This window comes from Pleurodeles waltl, chromosome 9 (assembly GCF_031143425.1).
Source record: "Pleurodeles waltl isolate 20211129_DDA chromosome 9, aPleWal1.hap1.20221129, whole genome shotgun sequence".
In the NCBI taxonomy this organism is placed as follows: Eukaryota; Metazoa; Chordata; class Amphibia; order Caudata; family Salamandridae; genus Pleurodeles; species Pleurodeles waltl.
Genome location: NC_090448.1, coordinates 207,476,835 through 207,493,007, shown reverse-complemented (window position 1 = coordinate 207,493,007; position 16,173 = coordinate 207,476,835). Strand labels below are relative to the sequence as shown.

Below are 16,173 nucleotides of genomic sequence, written 5' to 3'. Positions count from 1 at the left end.
CTTTACCACTGCTGATCAGTGCTAAAGTGCAGGTGCTCCCCCTTCTAAAGTTGGTATGATTGGCTTATACCTAATTGGTATATTTAGTTTACCTGTAAGTCCCTTGTATAGTGGTATCTCTATACCCAAGGCCTGTAAATTAAATGCTACAAGTGGGCCTGCAGCACTGCTTATGCCACTCACAGATGTAGTCTTTCAAACTTGTCTCACACCTGCTAGCGTAGGGCCTATGTGCCAGTTTACTGCCACAGGGACCTGGCATCTAAATTTACTTGCCAGGCCCAGAACTCCCCTTTTACTACATGTGAGTCACCCCTAAGGCAGGCCCTAGATAGCCCTATGGGCTGGGTGCTATATATGTAGAAGGCAGGACATGTGCCTGGTTGTGTGGCCTGTCCTGGTAGTGACAAACAGCCTATTCGGTTTCTCGCTGCTGTGAGTGCTGCCCTCTCAAAGGATTGCATTGGCAATGCCCTGCCTTATGTTTAGGGGGTATTGTCTGATTTGTGATGGGTAGCGAAGGCATGTTTGGTATGGTTGTAATGGTAGTGAGAAATGCTGCATACTGGTGTAGGTGGATTTTTTATAATCATTACAGAAATGCCACTTCTAGAAAGTGAGCATTTCTCTGTGCTTAGGACTCTGATGTTTGGCAGCTTGACTCCAATCCATGTCTGGGCAGAGTGACAGTTGAGCTTTGTGCATACTTTTCAGATGGCCTGTACACAGGGAGGGTGGAGGTGTCACAGAGGTGCATCTGCATTTTGAATGGTCTTCCTGGGTTGAGAGAAGGGGCAGGCGGGGCACACATGCGTCTATAAAGGCTGTGTCCTGGCCTCACACAAAAGGGTTGTTGACCCCCAACTAGTATTTGGAGCCTTTGTTGGAGGAGAGAGGGGGCACTCCCAGAACCACTTATAACTGGTTGGAACCTCCTCTCCTCTTCTTTGTTAACCCACTGCAAAACAGATTATACGTAAAGGGGATTTTCCCCCACAATTTGGTAACACTTTGGGACTTAAACCTGCTTGTAACTGGACACAGAATGCTGCTGGAGGGACTCACCAGGAACTGACTTGGACTGCTGCTGCTGTGCTGACCTGTGACCTGCTGGGTCTCTAGGAGGAACTGCCAACTGTCTGCATAAATCTTGTGCTGGCTTGTTGGTGGGCCCTGCCGACCTGTGATCCATTTTGTTGTGTATCCAGGGGCTGGGTGCTGTGGCCCCTGACACTTGCAACTGCTAGTTTACAGCGCATGAGGAGCCCTGCCTTCACCTTGCTTATGGGATGGTTACCGTGCCTGGAGAATGCCTTATTTGCTGGTCCTGAAGTGCCCCGAGAGCGCCTTGTCTTTTAAATCAATAGCGCCTCATGGAACACTTTTATTGTTTCCCCCAAGCCCTTCGTAAGCGTGTTGCTGTGTTGGAAATCACCACCGCGACCGGGGGATCTAATGGTCTGAGCGCATCAGAGACGCGCTGCCCGGGTGCGCTCGGGGGCACCATAGAGTGAGATCAGGCGTGTGTGTGCTCCTAGCGTGCCCCCCGGGGCGAAGCATGCTCCAAGGAGCACCCCCGGGGCATAGCAGCCATCCACTTTGGTGCCTGTTCACCGCTGTGGCCTGGGCGGGCTGCAGCTGACTCGCGCACCAGGTTGGGTGTGGGCGAGTCAGCCCTTTGTGGAGAAGGGCGGGAAGGAGGCCTCATCCGAGGCTCCCCACCCCACCGGGCCCTCATTTCTGCTCCCCAAGACTGGCAGGGAAGGAAGCCTATTTGGATGCTCCCTGCCCCACCAGGCCCCTATTGCTGTTGCCAGAGGTCGCGGGTGGGAGGAAGCCTCATCAGAGGCCCCCCGCACTGCTCGAACCTTTGTTGCCGGGAGGTGACCCCCCCCCCCGGGTGGGCCAGTCATGCCCGGGAGGAGGCCCACAGAATCTACAGGCACCTGGATTTGAGCACAGGCCATAGGAAGGGCCCCAATGGAAAAACTTTAGGGGGTGTGCGCCGCCCCCTTCCCCATCATAAAATCGGCCCCCATTTAGCACAGAGGAGCACAAGGGGCCCCAGTTACATTGTGGCCCTGAATGTGCCCTCATCATTAAAAAAAGGTACTTTTATAGACATATTCTTTTCGGATGTTCCATGTAGGGGCACACTGGGACTTGTTTGTTAACATGTTTTCTTTATGATGTGCCATATATTTGCCAATGTTCCTTTTATAGGCATGATGTGCTAATATGTTTTCATAACTTGCCATATTTTTTCTAATGTTCTTAGTATGGGCACTTATGATACTGTCATGATAAGCGTATTGTGTAGTAATGTTTCCTAACTACTGATTGTGTTGCAGAATAATAAGTAACTTATGTGTTATATGTGACTACTGCTGGTTTCTGCAAGGTAACAGTATTGTGTAACGTTCTGACAACTGCTTGAGTAGCAGGGTATTACTAACATGTTGTGTTTGGTCTAATAATGTTGTGTTCAATACAGATTATTTTTATAGAACTTGGTGTTGTGTTACCTTTGTGGTGGGGATAGTGTGTCACGTGTGTTGTATGCGTTGTGCAAACGCTTTACACATTGTCCATGGGATAGGCCTGACTGCTCGTGCCAAGCTACCAAGGGGGTGAGCAGGGGTCATCTTGGAAGTGTAACTCCCTTGCCCTGACTAGAGTGGGTGAGTTTTGCCTGGCTTAGGTGCATACCATAGCCAACCAGAAACCCCATTTCTAATAGTTTCACTCTGAGGAATTTTGCAGAGTTTTGTAAAAAGTCAGCACGTTTTCACAGAGTTCCACAAGTGGGTGGCACGCTGTCCTGCTCATGCTGATTTTTAGTGCCAGGAGCACTGTAAAATCAGCACAAATGGCACCATGTGGCGCACCAGCTGGTACTACTTTTTTCTGCCAGTCAAGTCGATTTTCACAGTGAATCTTCGCAACCTGCTGAGAAATCTAGCTGGGAGGCATTCTACTGCTCGAATATCATGCCAGGGATGCAAATTCTCAATCGCCAACTTAATGTTGGAGGGCCGCGCACAAGAAAAAACTTGTGGCGGTTGGTGGAGTTTTGCTGGAACTCAGCTCTCCAAGCGGAGTGTGGAGTGAACAAAACTACATAACTCTGCCAGCAGAGCAGAAGCTTTCACCCACCCTATTTGCAACCTACCCTCCTTTGTGTGTCGAATGCAATTGTTCACCCTGAAAAAACCTTGCACTTCCATTTGCATCAATAATCGAAAAAGCTGGGAGTATTCTTTCATTAAAGATTTGATGCTTACTAAACATGACAACATTATTGATGTGTGTGGGATTCCCTAGTCATATTACACGAGTCACTTCAGTATAATCCAAAATAGGTGAATAAATGTTATTATAAATTCTATACTCACCAGCAATTTCTTTTGGTGCAAAATCTAGGTGGATAAAAACAACATTTGTTAAATAGGAGCTGCATTTTTTTATAATTTCAAAACTGGCACTATAGAAAACTGTACAAATTTAGGAAAGAAATAGGATTTTACATCCATTTTAAATACTTAAATTAAAATAACAAAGGAAATCTATTGCGAGAAATTAATTACTCATGCGGACAAGCATTTTCATTTTACTCCACTCAGATAATTACAGTAAAGCATTTTTACTCATATGTGTTGAACATTATTCCAATATAATATGTCTCTCTTAAACCAGCAAGATTTGACTTATGCAGAGGTTTTTTTCAGAGGTTGCTACATTTCCATTTTATTATCAATATGTATACCCAATAATATTTTTTTCCATACAAATATTTTTACATAGTTAGACCTTTATAATCTCTCTCGAGGTCTTGAGATTTTCTATACATTTTCTACCTTGGAAGAAAGAAGCTCCAAATCGTAACATTGGTAACAGTATTCTTTGGCTAAGGAATTCTCTTCTGCTTCATTTCTTTATAGTTCTAGGAAAAAAGTTCACAAACTGCCCTTAACTTAATATATTACTCTTTATTACTCCTTCCTATCAATGTCTGAATTGATATCCAGAACTTTATGTTGTATTATATTGTCACTTAGCTAAAACATGTCATCATGAGTATAGTGGGCCCTGGAAAATACAATAGGTCTGGTCTCGGCAGGCAGTTGCAATATATATTTTTTATTACAAGCATATGCCTCAAAAATGAAAAGAAAAACGAAAACATACCACCACTTAACCATGGGAACTGAATGTGTTAGACCTGTCAGACTTTGGGTGGTCTTTCCCCCAACTGTTTGTCATACTCCTCCATTTTTGCTGATCACGTTTATGTTGACCTTAGGACACTGTGCATTTTACCACTGCTAATCAGTACTAAAGTGTGTGTGCTCTTGCCTTTAAACATGGAGTCATTGGCTTACACCCAATTGGCACATTTAATTTACTTGTACATCCCTAGTAAAGGGGTACTACTTGTACTCAGGGCCTGTAAATTAAATACTACTAGTGGGCCTGCAGTACCAATTGTGCCAAGCACTTATTTAGCCCTTTTAAACATGTCTCAGACCTGGCATTGCAGTCTGTGTGTGCAGTTTTAAACTGTCATTTCAACAAGACAAAATAAACCTTTTGCGAGGCATAACCCTTCCTTACTGATATTTACGTCTAGAGTGTGCCATAAACAGGCCATAGGGCAGAGTGTCTTGTATTTACAATTTTGGACATGCACTTTTACCTTTTACATGTCCTGAGAGTGAAAAAGTCTTAACTTTGATTGTTGGTACTGCATGCCTGCCTCTCCCATAGGATAACATTGGGTTAACTTATTACATTTATTGAGTGATAACTTTCAATTAGGAACAAGTAGGAACATTGGTTTTGGTGGCCAAAGAAGTGTAATTAAAAACGGTTGTTAATGGTAAAGTTGATTTTTAGGTTACAATAATGAAAATGCCACTTTTAGAAAATTGGCATTTTCTTGTCATAATCATTTGGTGCCTGCAGCCTGTTTCCTGTGTACATTTATTACAGACAGTGAGGAAAAGAAGAATAGGTATTGGCAGGATGGGCCATCTCTGACGTGTACATCACAAAAGCTCTTCCAGAGCACACACATAAAGGGTTTGACACTAGTATTCCGCGATCCCAGAAAAGCCGGCGTCAGGACAGGGAGGTAGGACATTCCAAGTAAGCACCTCTGGTGGTGGAAACCTCCAGAATCTTCTCCTACTTCAAAGTGGGCGCCAAGTATAATTAATGGACCCTGAAACCTAACTCTTTGGTACACTTCTGGACCTGTGGATACTACAGAAGGACTGCTCTGCTGTTTTGCTGCAAGAAGGACTGCCACTCTGCTACCTCGTTATTCTGCTGCCTCGTTATTCTGCTGCTCTGCTGCCTGCTGCCCTGCTTGCTGAGAAGGAAGACTGTAACTGCACTTCTCATCCAAGGCTGAAGTAACTCCAAGGGAAAGCTGACTGACCTCCTGTTTGTGCTACAGAGACATAACCAGCTCCATAGGTCTTCCTGCATCTGCTCACCCAACCTGCCTGATCCAGGCTGCCCTCTACTGGAGTAAGTTCCTGGTCCCCAAGAGGTGCCCTTCAGGTTCTGGACTCTTGGTGTGGTGTCAGTTGAGCTCTCTCCTCAAGAAAATGAGAAATTCTGAAGTTTTTGCTTTTTTTTGGTACCACAAGCAGGCCTATTTGCACTAAGATGTTGCCGACCCACTGCCACCAATGGGAAGCTCAGGTGAACCTGACGCTTCACGCCATAGCAACAAGAAGTGATGCACAGCAGCAGGAGATCTGCACTTCGCACTACATCCTCGACAGCCCGCAGTGACCGCCAAGGCGAAGCATCACCAATGATTGTCCGTGAAGTCCGACAGTATCCCTGCACTACAGTGGCATCCATTCACTACACCCACCCTGCTCTCCGCACTACATCACCGAACGTCCACAATGCTCTCCCTTCTCTTCACAGGCCCCCCCAAGGCAACTGGATTTGTGCTATTAGGCACTTTACTTACTTGAAATATTTAGAATTTCATATTTCCAGTTCTACACATTGGATTTTTGTCATTTTGGTCTCGAATAATTTAATAAATTTAACTCTATTTCTTCTAAGTTGATGCAGGGCTTATGTAGTATTTTCACTTTATTACTGTTTGAAGTTCTGCATAAGTACTTTTCACTTTGTATCTAGGTTAATTCTGACTGCTTTTGCGCCAAGCTAACATAAATTTACTGGAACGGATCAAATGCTTCCTAGGAGACAGATGTACATACTTAGAACAGGCATGGAAACTATTTTTAGTTTTAATTCACAACAGTATAGGATTTTTATTGGCACAAAGAAAAGGTATACAATTGACTTCAAATTATTGTAACCTAAAGATGTACAGCCTGATTCACAGAGCTAAATTCCACTTTAAATGTAAGTTTAAGAACAAATTTGACTTCTTGATGTCAAAAAGTCATTCACAAAGGGATTCTGAGCAGGCATTTACATGGGTAGTCTTGCTCACATGAGTGTGGCCATCCCAAGATTTGTTTTGCCTTGGAAGTTTTGAAACACACACAAGCATATCTGTTTGTTTGTATTCCCAAACTGCAACCAGACCCCTTTCCATCCTATCCAAGGTCGGAGATTTACTCTGGCTTAGCAGTGGAGCAACTCTACTTCCAGGATGGGAAGGGCAAATAATCACACTCGCGGTTAGTGGGAGCTTTGGGGAAGGGCTTTTCCATCAGGGGCAAAATGCGTTCCTCTTGGAGAAAAAAAAATCCTAATAAGGACTTTCCCACTATGAAATGGGATTAGAAGCCCTTGGAAGTAGTCACATGACATTCAAAGAATTATGTCTAGAAACTGTGCCTCACATAACTTTCCAAGCACACTTCTGAGACTATTTCTGAAATCCAATAATTAGTAAATCAGCATCTACATTTAGACATAAATCTACAGGTACAGGTTTATTACTTTTTTTGTGAATTGGGCCATTAGTTTAAAACCAAATGATGACTAAAAACAAAACAGACTTGAAAGAAAAAAGACTTAGGGCCTCATTATGAAATTGGCAGTCTGACCACTGGACAGCCAATACAACAGTGGAGAGGCGGCCTCCCCACTGCAGTATATTGAGGTCCTGCCAGGCCAGCTGGCGCAGAGTGTGCGGCGGTATTGGTTTTGGCCCTCAATAGAGGCAAGGCCAATGCCGCTCCACTGTCTGCACCAGCAGCACACTTGGAATGCGCACTGTCTGCCTTGGTGTGCCCCTACACTGTCCACAACATGGTCATGGGCAGTTCATGAGCCCCCCGTGGCCCTGTTCCTGCCTTTCCAACAGCCTTTTCATGGCGGTGACCCCACCATGAAAAGGCTGGCAGAAAGGCAAGTTGTGATCAGCACGGCGGTGCTGACATTGGCTCTACCGTGCTTCACCATGACTTGCACTGCCACCAACCCATCGAGATCCATGATCCTGACGGCAGTCTCCTGTCAGTCTGACCACCAGGATCCTAATCTGGCAGTCGGGCCACCAAGATGTGGCGGTCGGACTGCCCTACTCATAGTTAGGCCCTAACTAATGTAAAGTATGAATCTCCCTCTCATGACACTGAGGTGCTCTTCTTTTTAGGTAGACGTGCTCATGTGAGCAGGAAAAATGCCATCAGTCACAGTGCAAAAGGGCCAATGGCTGAATTGGACTGACCCATTGATCCCTGCAGTATCCCTGCAATATGCAGTGAAGAGTAGAAGCAAATTGTCAATGACAGTTGAACAGACTAATGGATGAAGAAGGAAGACCCAAAACACATCTATACCTATATCTTCTATTTATTATATTATGATCACACAAAGCTGGTAAGAAATATAAAAAAGCCTGTAGATCAGATGTAAAAATTAGTCTTTCCTGTTGTTACTTACATTTTCCAGGTTCACAAATTTATTCTGTATTATTGGATAAATACTTATGGTGGATGGATGTTCACAGGTTATACCATCAGAATTTCAATTTTACCATGTTATGAGGCCCTTACTCCCAGCAATGCTAACCTTCATGTAACATGAAAAGAGGATTAGGAAAGTAGTTGATTTCTCTTCCACAGTGCATCATATATCTCACTGCAGACTTTACAACTTTGGACTTTTGGCACCTTACATTTAGAAATACTGTCTCAGTAACATACAAAATTGCTGTGTATAATATTGATTGCTCTGCAAGTAAGTAGACATTGTAGAAGTATATAAGTAACTGGTGTAGAGGCTTTGCATGTCCATTGTTACCAAAAGGCCTGCCTCTGTTGTATAGCATGGTCGGTTATCCAAGTATTTCACACATTAATTACTGTCCAAATACAAATGTCATTTTGGTGCCCATTCACCTCGATGCATTCAAACGGTGATCAAATGACATCTGAATATCAATGACCCATTATATTAAACCATGCTGGTTAACTCTAGCATAGCCACCACTGTGCCATGAATTTAGCCACATGTTTTCTACATATCATTGGAATCAATTCACCAAGTTCAGTCCACTGAGATATATACATGTTCTTTCCATGACCATAATCTACTGTTTACCGCACAGTGTTTTCAATGTAATTCTACTTTGACTTTACTCCAACTAAAGTTATGTTGGCTCTACATTAATTCATACAAAGTATTTTGGCTGTGATTTATTTTGACAAGAACCGAATCTGAAATTTCGTTTACAAATTGACTGCTTCTGATTTAGCCTTCCAATATAGCTATTAGTTTTAACATTCACTCATATGAAGTACTTTTAGGATGGCCACCATTCAATTTGGGATTCTGATTGCTACTCTACATATTGTATCATCCATTGTTGAAAACTTGGTCCAAGAACTGCATCAGAGAATTTGTTTTTCTCACCACATCAATTTCCTCATACTAATGTGAAGATAGTTGAGTGATTTACCAGTTTTCCTTAAATTAGGACCCATTTAATATGACTATTATGCTCAGCAACGTTTTAGTGTTGCAATCAGGAAGTATGCAATGTGAGTGTCATATTGACCTTTAAAAATAGACGCAAAGCTGGCGCTCCATCCCCACTCCAACTTCAAGGAAGGAGAACTGGTGTACTTGATTCACTGTTGGCCACTGGTGCTAGTTCTTCCACATCATACTAAAGGTGAGTGCAGTGCAGTGCAGATACGTTCCATTTTGAAACAGAGCCCACAGTTGATTGTGCCACTTTTTAATGAATTTCCACACTTTTTGCTTCACAGGTCTGGCCAAATTTCAACTTAGGACTCTGCCATTGTTTGGTATATTTAACAAGTGTTAATTAGTGAGTACTTATGTGCCATTTATCTGATTTTACTATATTTCTGGTCCTGCACTGCCCTTGTGAAGCATCCTTTTTCATAATATTTTACCCATTTCTATCACTTCTCTAGATCAAGTCTGGTCAATTTCTCTACACCCATGGGGAATCACATGTCCCTAAACATCGTTTTATTGTTTCAGTGCATTTTAATATCTTTCACACATTTTCGACATGGTTTTTAAGCATGCACCATACAATTGCAGTGAGAGATGTGTGACTTCTCAATTGCAGTGCTCACTATCTCACCCTTTATTACTTATACATACAGGTGTACTTTTAATTCTTGGTTTTGTTTTCATTAAGAGAGGTCTTATGAAATCTCAGATTTCACAAATGCAATTAGTCCTGAGGATGGTCTCACGCACTTAACACTACAGAGACTGAAATTACGACACAGTTCCACTACTCTTCTGTAAATTACTTACCATTAGAACAAATTATACAGCCCATGGATATGCTCTTCTTATTGGTTTTGAGAGTGGAGTTGACAAAACGTTATATTTTCACTGATATTTTCACTAAACTATAACATTGCTTTAAGCTTTCTTTTCTTCAGTAAATGTCTAAGGCTATTGTTTTGTAATGTAAACTAATATCTTCGTACCATATGTAAAGCCAACCGACCACCGTGCATGGCCTTTGGCGGTGCACGGTGTGGGGTCGGCAGCCACAAACCCCCCAGATCCAGCTAAACCCCTGCCATGCATGGCAGAAGGCCGTGCTTGGTGTGGTGTTGACCGCAGGGCCTGCCGTCCTGTGTCTGACCCCTCAAAGGCAAGCAACCCCATGCCGTGCATGACCTTTGGCCCTGCATCAAAATCTGTGAAAGCAGCTGTAGGAAAGTACCATCTTGCCTGGCATGTTACCCCCATATTTCACTGTATGTATGTTGTTTTAGTTGTATGTGTCACTGGGACCCTGCCAGCCAGGGCCCCAGTGCTCATAAGTGTGCCCTGTATGTGTTACCTGTGTTATGACTAACTGTCTCACTGAGGCTCTGCTAACCAGAACCTCAGTGGTTATGCTCTCTCATTTCTTTCCAAATTGTCATTAAGAGGCTAGTGACCAATTTTACCAATTTACATTGGCATACTGGAACACCCTTATAATTCCCTAGTATATGGTACTGAGGTACCCAGGGTATTGGGGTTCCAGGAGATCCCTATGGGCTGCAGCATTTCTTGTGCCACCCATAGGGAGCTCTGACAATTCTTACACAGGCCTGCCACTGCAGCCTGAGTGAAATAACATCCACGTTATTTCACAGCCATTTACCACTGCACTTAAGTAACTTATAAGTCACCTATATGTCTAACCTTTACCTGGTAAAGGTTGGATGCTAAGTTACTTAGTGTGTGGGCACCCTGGCACTAGCCAAGGTGCCCCCACATTGTTCAGGGCAAATTCCCCGAAATTTGTGAGTGCGGGGACACCATTACACGCGTGCACTATACATAGGTCACTACCTATGTATAGCTCCACAATGGTAACTCCGAATATGGCCATGTAACATGTCTAAGATCATGGAATTGCCCCCCCAATGCCATCCTGGCAATCCCATGATCCCAGAGATCTCTAGCACAGACCCGGGTACTGCCAAACTACCTTTCCTGGGGTTTCACTGCAGCTGCTGCTGCTGCCAACCCCTCAGACAGGTTTCTGCCCTCCTGGGGTCCAGCCAGGCTTGGCCCAGGAAAGCAGAACAAAGGAGTTTGGAAAAAGGTGTCAGGGCTGGGGAGGAGTAGCCTCCCCCAGCCTCTGGAAATGCTTTCATGGGCACAGATGGTGCCCATTTCTGCATAAGCCAGTCTACACCAGTTCAGGGATCCCCCAGCCCTGCTCTGGCGCGAAACTGGACAAAGGAAAGGGGAGTGACCACTCCCCTGACCTGCACCTCCCCTGGGAGGTGCCCAGAGCTCCTCCAGTGTGCTCCAGACCTCTGCCATCTTGGAAACAGAGGTGGTGCTGGCACACTGGACTGCTCTGAGTGGCCAGGGCCAGCAGGTGACGTCGGAGACTCCTTCTGATAGGCTCCTCCAGGTGTTGCTAGCCTATCCTCTCTCCTAAGTAGCCAAACCTCCTTTTCTGGCTATTTAGGGTCTCTGCTTTGGGGAATTCTTTAGATAACGAATGCAAGAGCTCATCAGAGTTCCTCTGCATCTCTCTCTTCACCTTCTGCCAAGGAATCGACTGCTGACTGCGCTGGAAGCCTGCAAAACTGCAACAAAGTAGCAAAGACGACTACTGCGACCTTGTAACGCTGATCCTGCCGCCTTCTCAACCGTTTTCCTGGTGGTGCATGCTGTGGGGGTAGTCTGCCTCCTCTCTGCACTAGAAGCTCCGAAGAAATCTCCTGTGGGTCAACGGAATCTTCCCCCTGCAACCGCAGGCACCAAAGAACTGCATCACCGGTCCTCTGGGTCTCCTCTCAGCACGACGAGCGAGGTCCCTTGAACTCAGCAACTCTGTCCAAGTAACTCCCACAGTCCAGTGACTCTTCAGTCCAAGTTTGGTGGAGGTAAGTCCTTGCCTCCCCACGCTAGACTGCATTGCTGGGTACCACGTGATTTGCAGCTGCTCCGGCTCCTGTGCACTCTTCCAGGATTTCCTTTGTGCACAGCCAAGCCTGGGTCCCCGGCACTCTAACCTGCAGTGCACGACCTCCTGAGTTGTCCTTTGGCGTTGTGGGAACTTCTTTTGTGACTTTGGGTGAGCTCCGGTTCACTCCACTTCGTAGTGCCTGTTCTGACACTTCTGCGGGTACTGCTTGCTTCTGAGTGGGCTCCTTGTCTTGCTGGGCGCCCCCTCTGTCTCCTCAGGCAACTGGTGACATCCTGGTCCGTCCTGGGCCACAGCAGCATCCAAAAACCCTAACCGCAACTCTTGCAGCTAGCAAGGCTTGTTTGCGGTCTTTCTGCACGGAAATACCTCTGCAAGCTTCTTCACGACGTGGGACATCCATCCTCCAAAGGGGAAGTTTCTAGCCCTTGTCGTTCTTGCAGAATCCACAGCTTCTACCATCCGGTGGCAGCTTCTTTGCACCCACAGCTGGCATTTCCTGGGCATCTGCCCACTCCCGACTTGATCGTGACTCTTGGACTTGGTCCCCTTGTTCCACAGGTACTCTCGTCAGGAAATCCATCGTTGTTGCATTGCTGGTGTTGGTCTTCCTTGCAGAATTCCCCTATCACGACTTCTGTGCTCTCTGGGGAACTTAGGTGCACTTTGTACCCACTTTTCAGGGTCTTTGGGTGGGCTATTTTTCTAACCCTCACTGTTTTCTTACAGTCCCAGCGACCCTCTACAAGGTCACATAGGTTTGGGGTCCATTCGTGGTTCGCATTCCACTTCTAGAGTATATGGTTTGTGTTGCCCCTATCCCTATGTGCCCTCATTGCAATCTATTGTGATTGTACATTGCTTGCATTGCTTTCTATTGCTATTACTGCATAATTTTGGTATTGTGTACATATATCTTGTGTATATTTGCTATCCTCATACTGAGGGTACTCCCTGAGATACTTTGGCATATTGTCATAAAAATAAAGTACCTTTATTTTTAGTATATCTGTGTATTGTGTTTTCTTATGATATTGTGCATATGACACTAGTGGTACTGTAGGAGCTTCACTCGTCTCCTAGTTCAGCCTAAGCTGCTCTGCTAAGCTACCTTTTCTATCAGCCTAAGCTGCTAGACACCCCTCTACACTAATAAGGGATACCTGGACCTGGTGCAAGGTGTAAGTACCCCTTGGTACCCACTACAAGCCAGGCCAGCCTCCTACAGCAGCCAATCCCACGTCACACATAGTTTTCTTGGATGCACAGCGTGATGTAGGTCTTGCAGGTCCTGGCCGCACTCAGGCAGACGTACTAAATTTGGCAAATAGCCACAGCACCAAAGTGTAAAATGTGAGCCTATTGACTTTCTCAGGGGGTAAGCATGTCAACATACATGAAGCAGAACTATCATCTGCCTCCAAAAATCATCAACATTTTTAATCTAATGTATTTTTCAGTAATTCATACAATAGAATGTTTAGTAATTGTGATTATTATGAAAAAAGTGTAATACAGTTTTCAGAAAATAAAACACGTCTGCGAGTATTTCTTTTAACATAGTTTTTATTAATACATTACAGAGGCTGAAATATGTGTTGAAAGACTCAGAGACATATTGTTTTTTCTTTAATAAAACCAACATATATTTTAGTCTTTCTTTTTACATTTTTCAGCCCACAAACTGCAATCATAAAATCAAGCTAAGGCCCTAAACTGGTGCTGAAGAGCTTAGTGCTCCAACTAGGAGTGGATTAAAAAAATATGGTAAGTTCTCTTTGGGTCATGGATTTAATGACTAAGGAGACTGACATTTTTAATGTTAATGGGGAGCTGCTACACCCCTTGCAGTCTCCAAAACATTAAAATACTGCTTTATGATGTCCCGCCTAGCAGGACATTATGGAGAGCTCCTTTACAGAGCAGTAAATAATAAAAGAATGTCTACTGCCACTCGTTTGCTATCCATTTTTTCTTCTTTTTAATTTTAGTAGATTTCCAGGTACCCAATTGGGACACACTCTCCTTTTATTTTGTTTGAGGCACAGGGACCTCCAGGCCCCGGACAGCTTCCCAACCAGCACGACTAGTGTAGCCGGCAGGAGTCAGCATATGTTTTATTAACTGGAAGCCTGGGTGCCCACCTGGGCCACCTCAGTTACACTGGCCCCCAGGGCCCCAACTGGCTGACCTTGCAGGAGTCAGCCACTTCTTTTTTTATAGGTGGATGCCCCAGTGCCCCCACAATGTTGGGGGTCATCGGGGAATGCACTGAACTGGGTGATGGCAGTAGCTGACACCTTTCGTTTGATCCCACCAGTGTAGAAGCAGCATTTTCTTTACATTTACCACTGGTTGGGAGCAAATCTGAGTTCCCTGCCCAGGAAAGTGCGGCAGTGTATGCCCACACTCTCCCAGAAAGGAACCCACTGTGTCCTGGGGGTTTAGCACCCTGGGACACTGTCAAGTATTGCTTCCTGGGGGAATAATGTCTCTGTCATGGATACCTGCAGGAGGATGGCACTTGGCTTCCCTTTCTTTTATTGAGACATGTGTTCCTGGGGGACGAGGTCCCGAGGGGGCAACAGCGGCTTGGGGAGAAAGGCTGTGGGCCCTTTCCCCTTTTTTTAAATTAATCCAAGGGGATAGGGTCCGCGGGGTACAATAGTGGCACATGCCCCCTCCCCTTTAATTTATATTCAGCTCTGTGTAAGAGGTCTCTGTGGTCAATAGTTGCTTGAAGGAGAAAAGCCACATGCCCCATCCCCTTTAATTTATATTCTTCCCAAGGGTTGGGGTCCCCAGGGCTCAAAGGTGGCTTGCAGAGGAGGGCCAACTCGCTCCCCATGACCCGCAGGCTCCATGACCCAGGGAGAGCTTACTATATTTTTTTAAAGCACTCTATGCTGGAGCGTTACCCACTTCAGCTAGAGTGCAGATCCTCCTTGTTTTATGGTTGCACTTTGTAGCTTGAATTTAAAAAAAAAAGACTCAAACACTATTTTTTTGTAAATCTTTTTTTTTATGAACCCCTTCGCTGCCAGGCCTTTTCCCCCTCAGGTGCTAGGCCTTTTTTTGGCTATTTGGGGCAGTTCGTGCTTAGGCCCTTATAACTTTTTGTCCACATAAGCTATCCACACCAAATTTGCGTCCTTTTTTCCAACATCCTGGGTATTCTAGACGTACCCAGAGTTTGTGGGTTCCACTAGAGGAGACCAAGAAATTAGCCAAAATACGGGCTGCAGATGAAGGCTTGTGTTTTTTTCCCTGAAAATGGCATCAACAAAGAGTTTGTGGTGCTCTAATCACCATCTTCCCAGTTTTCAGAAAAAGGCAGACTTGAATCACGTTTTTCAATATAATTTTTGCATTTTACTGGGACATACCCCATTTTTCCTATTTTTGTGCTTTTAGTCTCCTTCCAGTTAGTGACAGAACTGGGTGTAAAACCAATGCTGAATCGCAGAAAGCTAAACACTTCTGAAACGTAGACAAACTTCTAAATTCAGCAAGGGGTCATTTGTGTAGATCCTACAGGGCTTTCCTACAGAAAATAACAGTTAAAATAAAATAAAAATATTGAAATTGAAATTGAAATTGAGGTGAACGAAACAGCCATTTTTCTCCACGTTTTACTCTGAAACTTTTTCCTGCAATGCCAGATTTTTTAAAGCAATATACTGTTACGTCTGCTGGACTCTTCTGATTGCAATGATATGTATAGGGCTTGTGGGTTCATCAAGAACCCTAGGTACCCAGAGCCAATAAATTAGCTGCACCTTGCAAGGGGTTTTCATTCTATACTGGGTATACAGCAATTCATTTGCTGAAATATAAAGAGTGAAAAATAGGTATCAAGGAAACCTTTGTATTTCCAATATGGGCACAAGATAAGGTGTTTAGAAGCAGTGGTTATTTGCACATCTCTGAATACCAGGGTCCCCATAATAGCATGTGAATTAACGTGCATTTCTTAAATAGACGTCTTTTTTACACACTGTTTTACATTAGGAAGGCAAAAATGTAGAGAAAGAAAAGGGGCAATAACACTTGTCCTCGATTCTGTGTTCTTCCAAGTCTCCCAATAAAAATGGTACCTCACTTGCATGGGTAGGCCTAATGCAACATGGATACATCACATTTTTACATTGGAATCTGATGTGTTTTTTGCAAAGTGCCTAGCTGTGGATTTTGGCCTCTAGCTCAGCCGGCACCTAGGGAAACCTATCAAACCTGTGTATTTTTTTAAACTAGGCACCCAGGGGAATCCAGGATGGGGTGACTTGTGG

The 16,173-nt window shown here is 44.5% G+C and overlaps 1 protein-coding gene across 4 annotated transcripts in view; it reads right to left on the bottom strand.

The window, feature by feature from the left end:
* Positions 1-16,173, bottom strand: part of FAM3D (FAM3 metabolism regulating signaling molecule D) — a 337,775-nt gene that overhangs the window by 91,903 nt on the left and 229,699 nt on the right. For all 4 annotated transcript variants that reach the window (XM_069206542.1, XM_069206545.1, XM_069206544.1 and 1 more), the window contains one exon: positions 3,396-3,419. In XM_069206542.1, the coding sequence (XP_069062643.1) occupies positions 3,396-3,419 (24 nt within the window). The remainder of the gene's footprint in view (positions 1-3,395; positions 3,420-16,173) is intronic.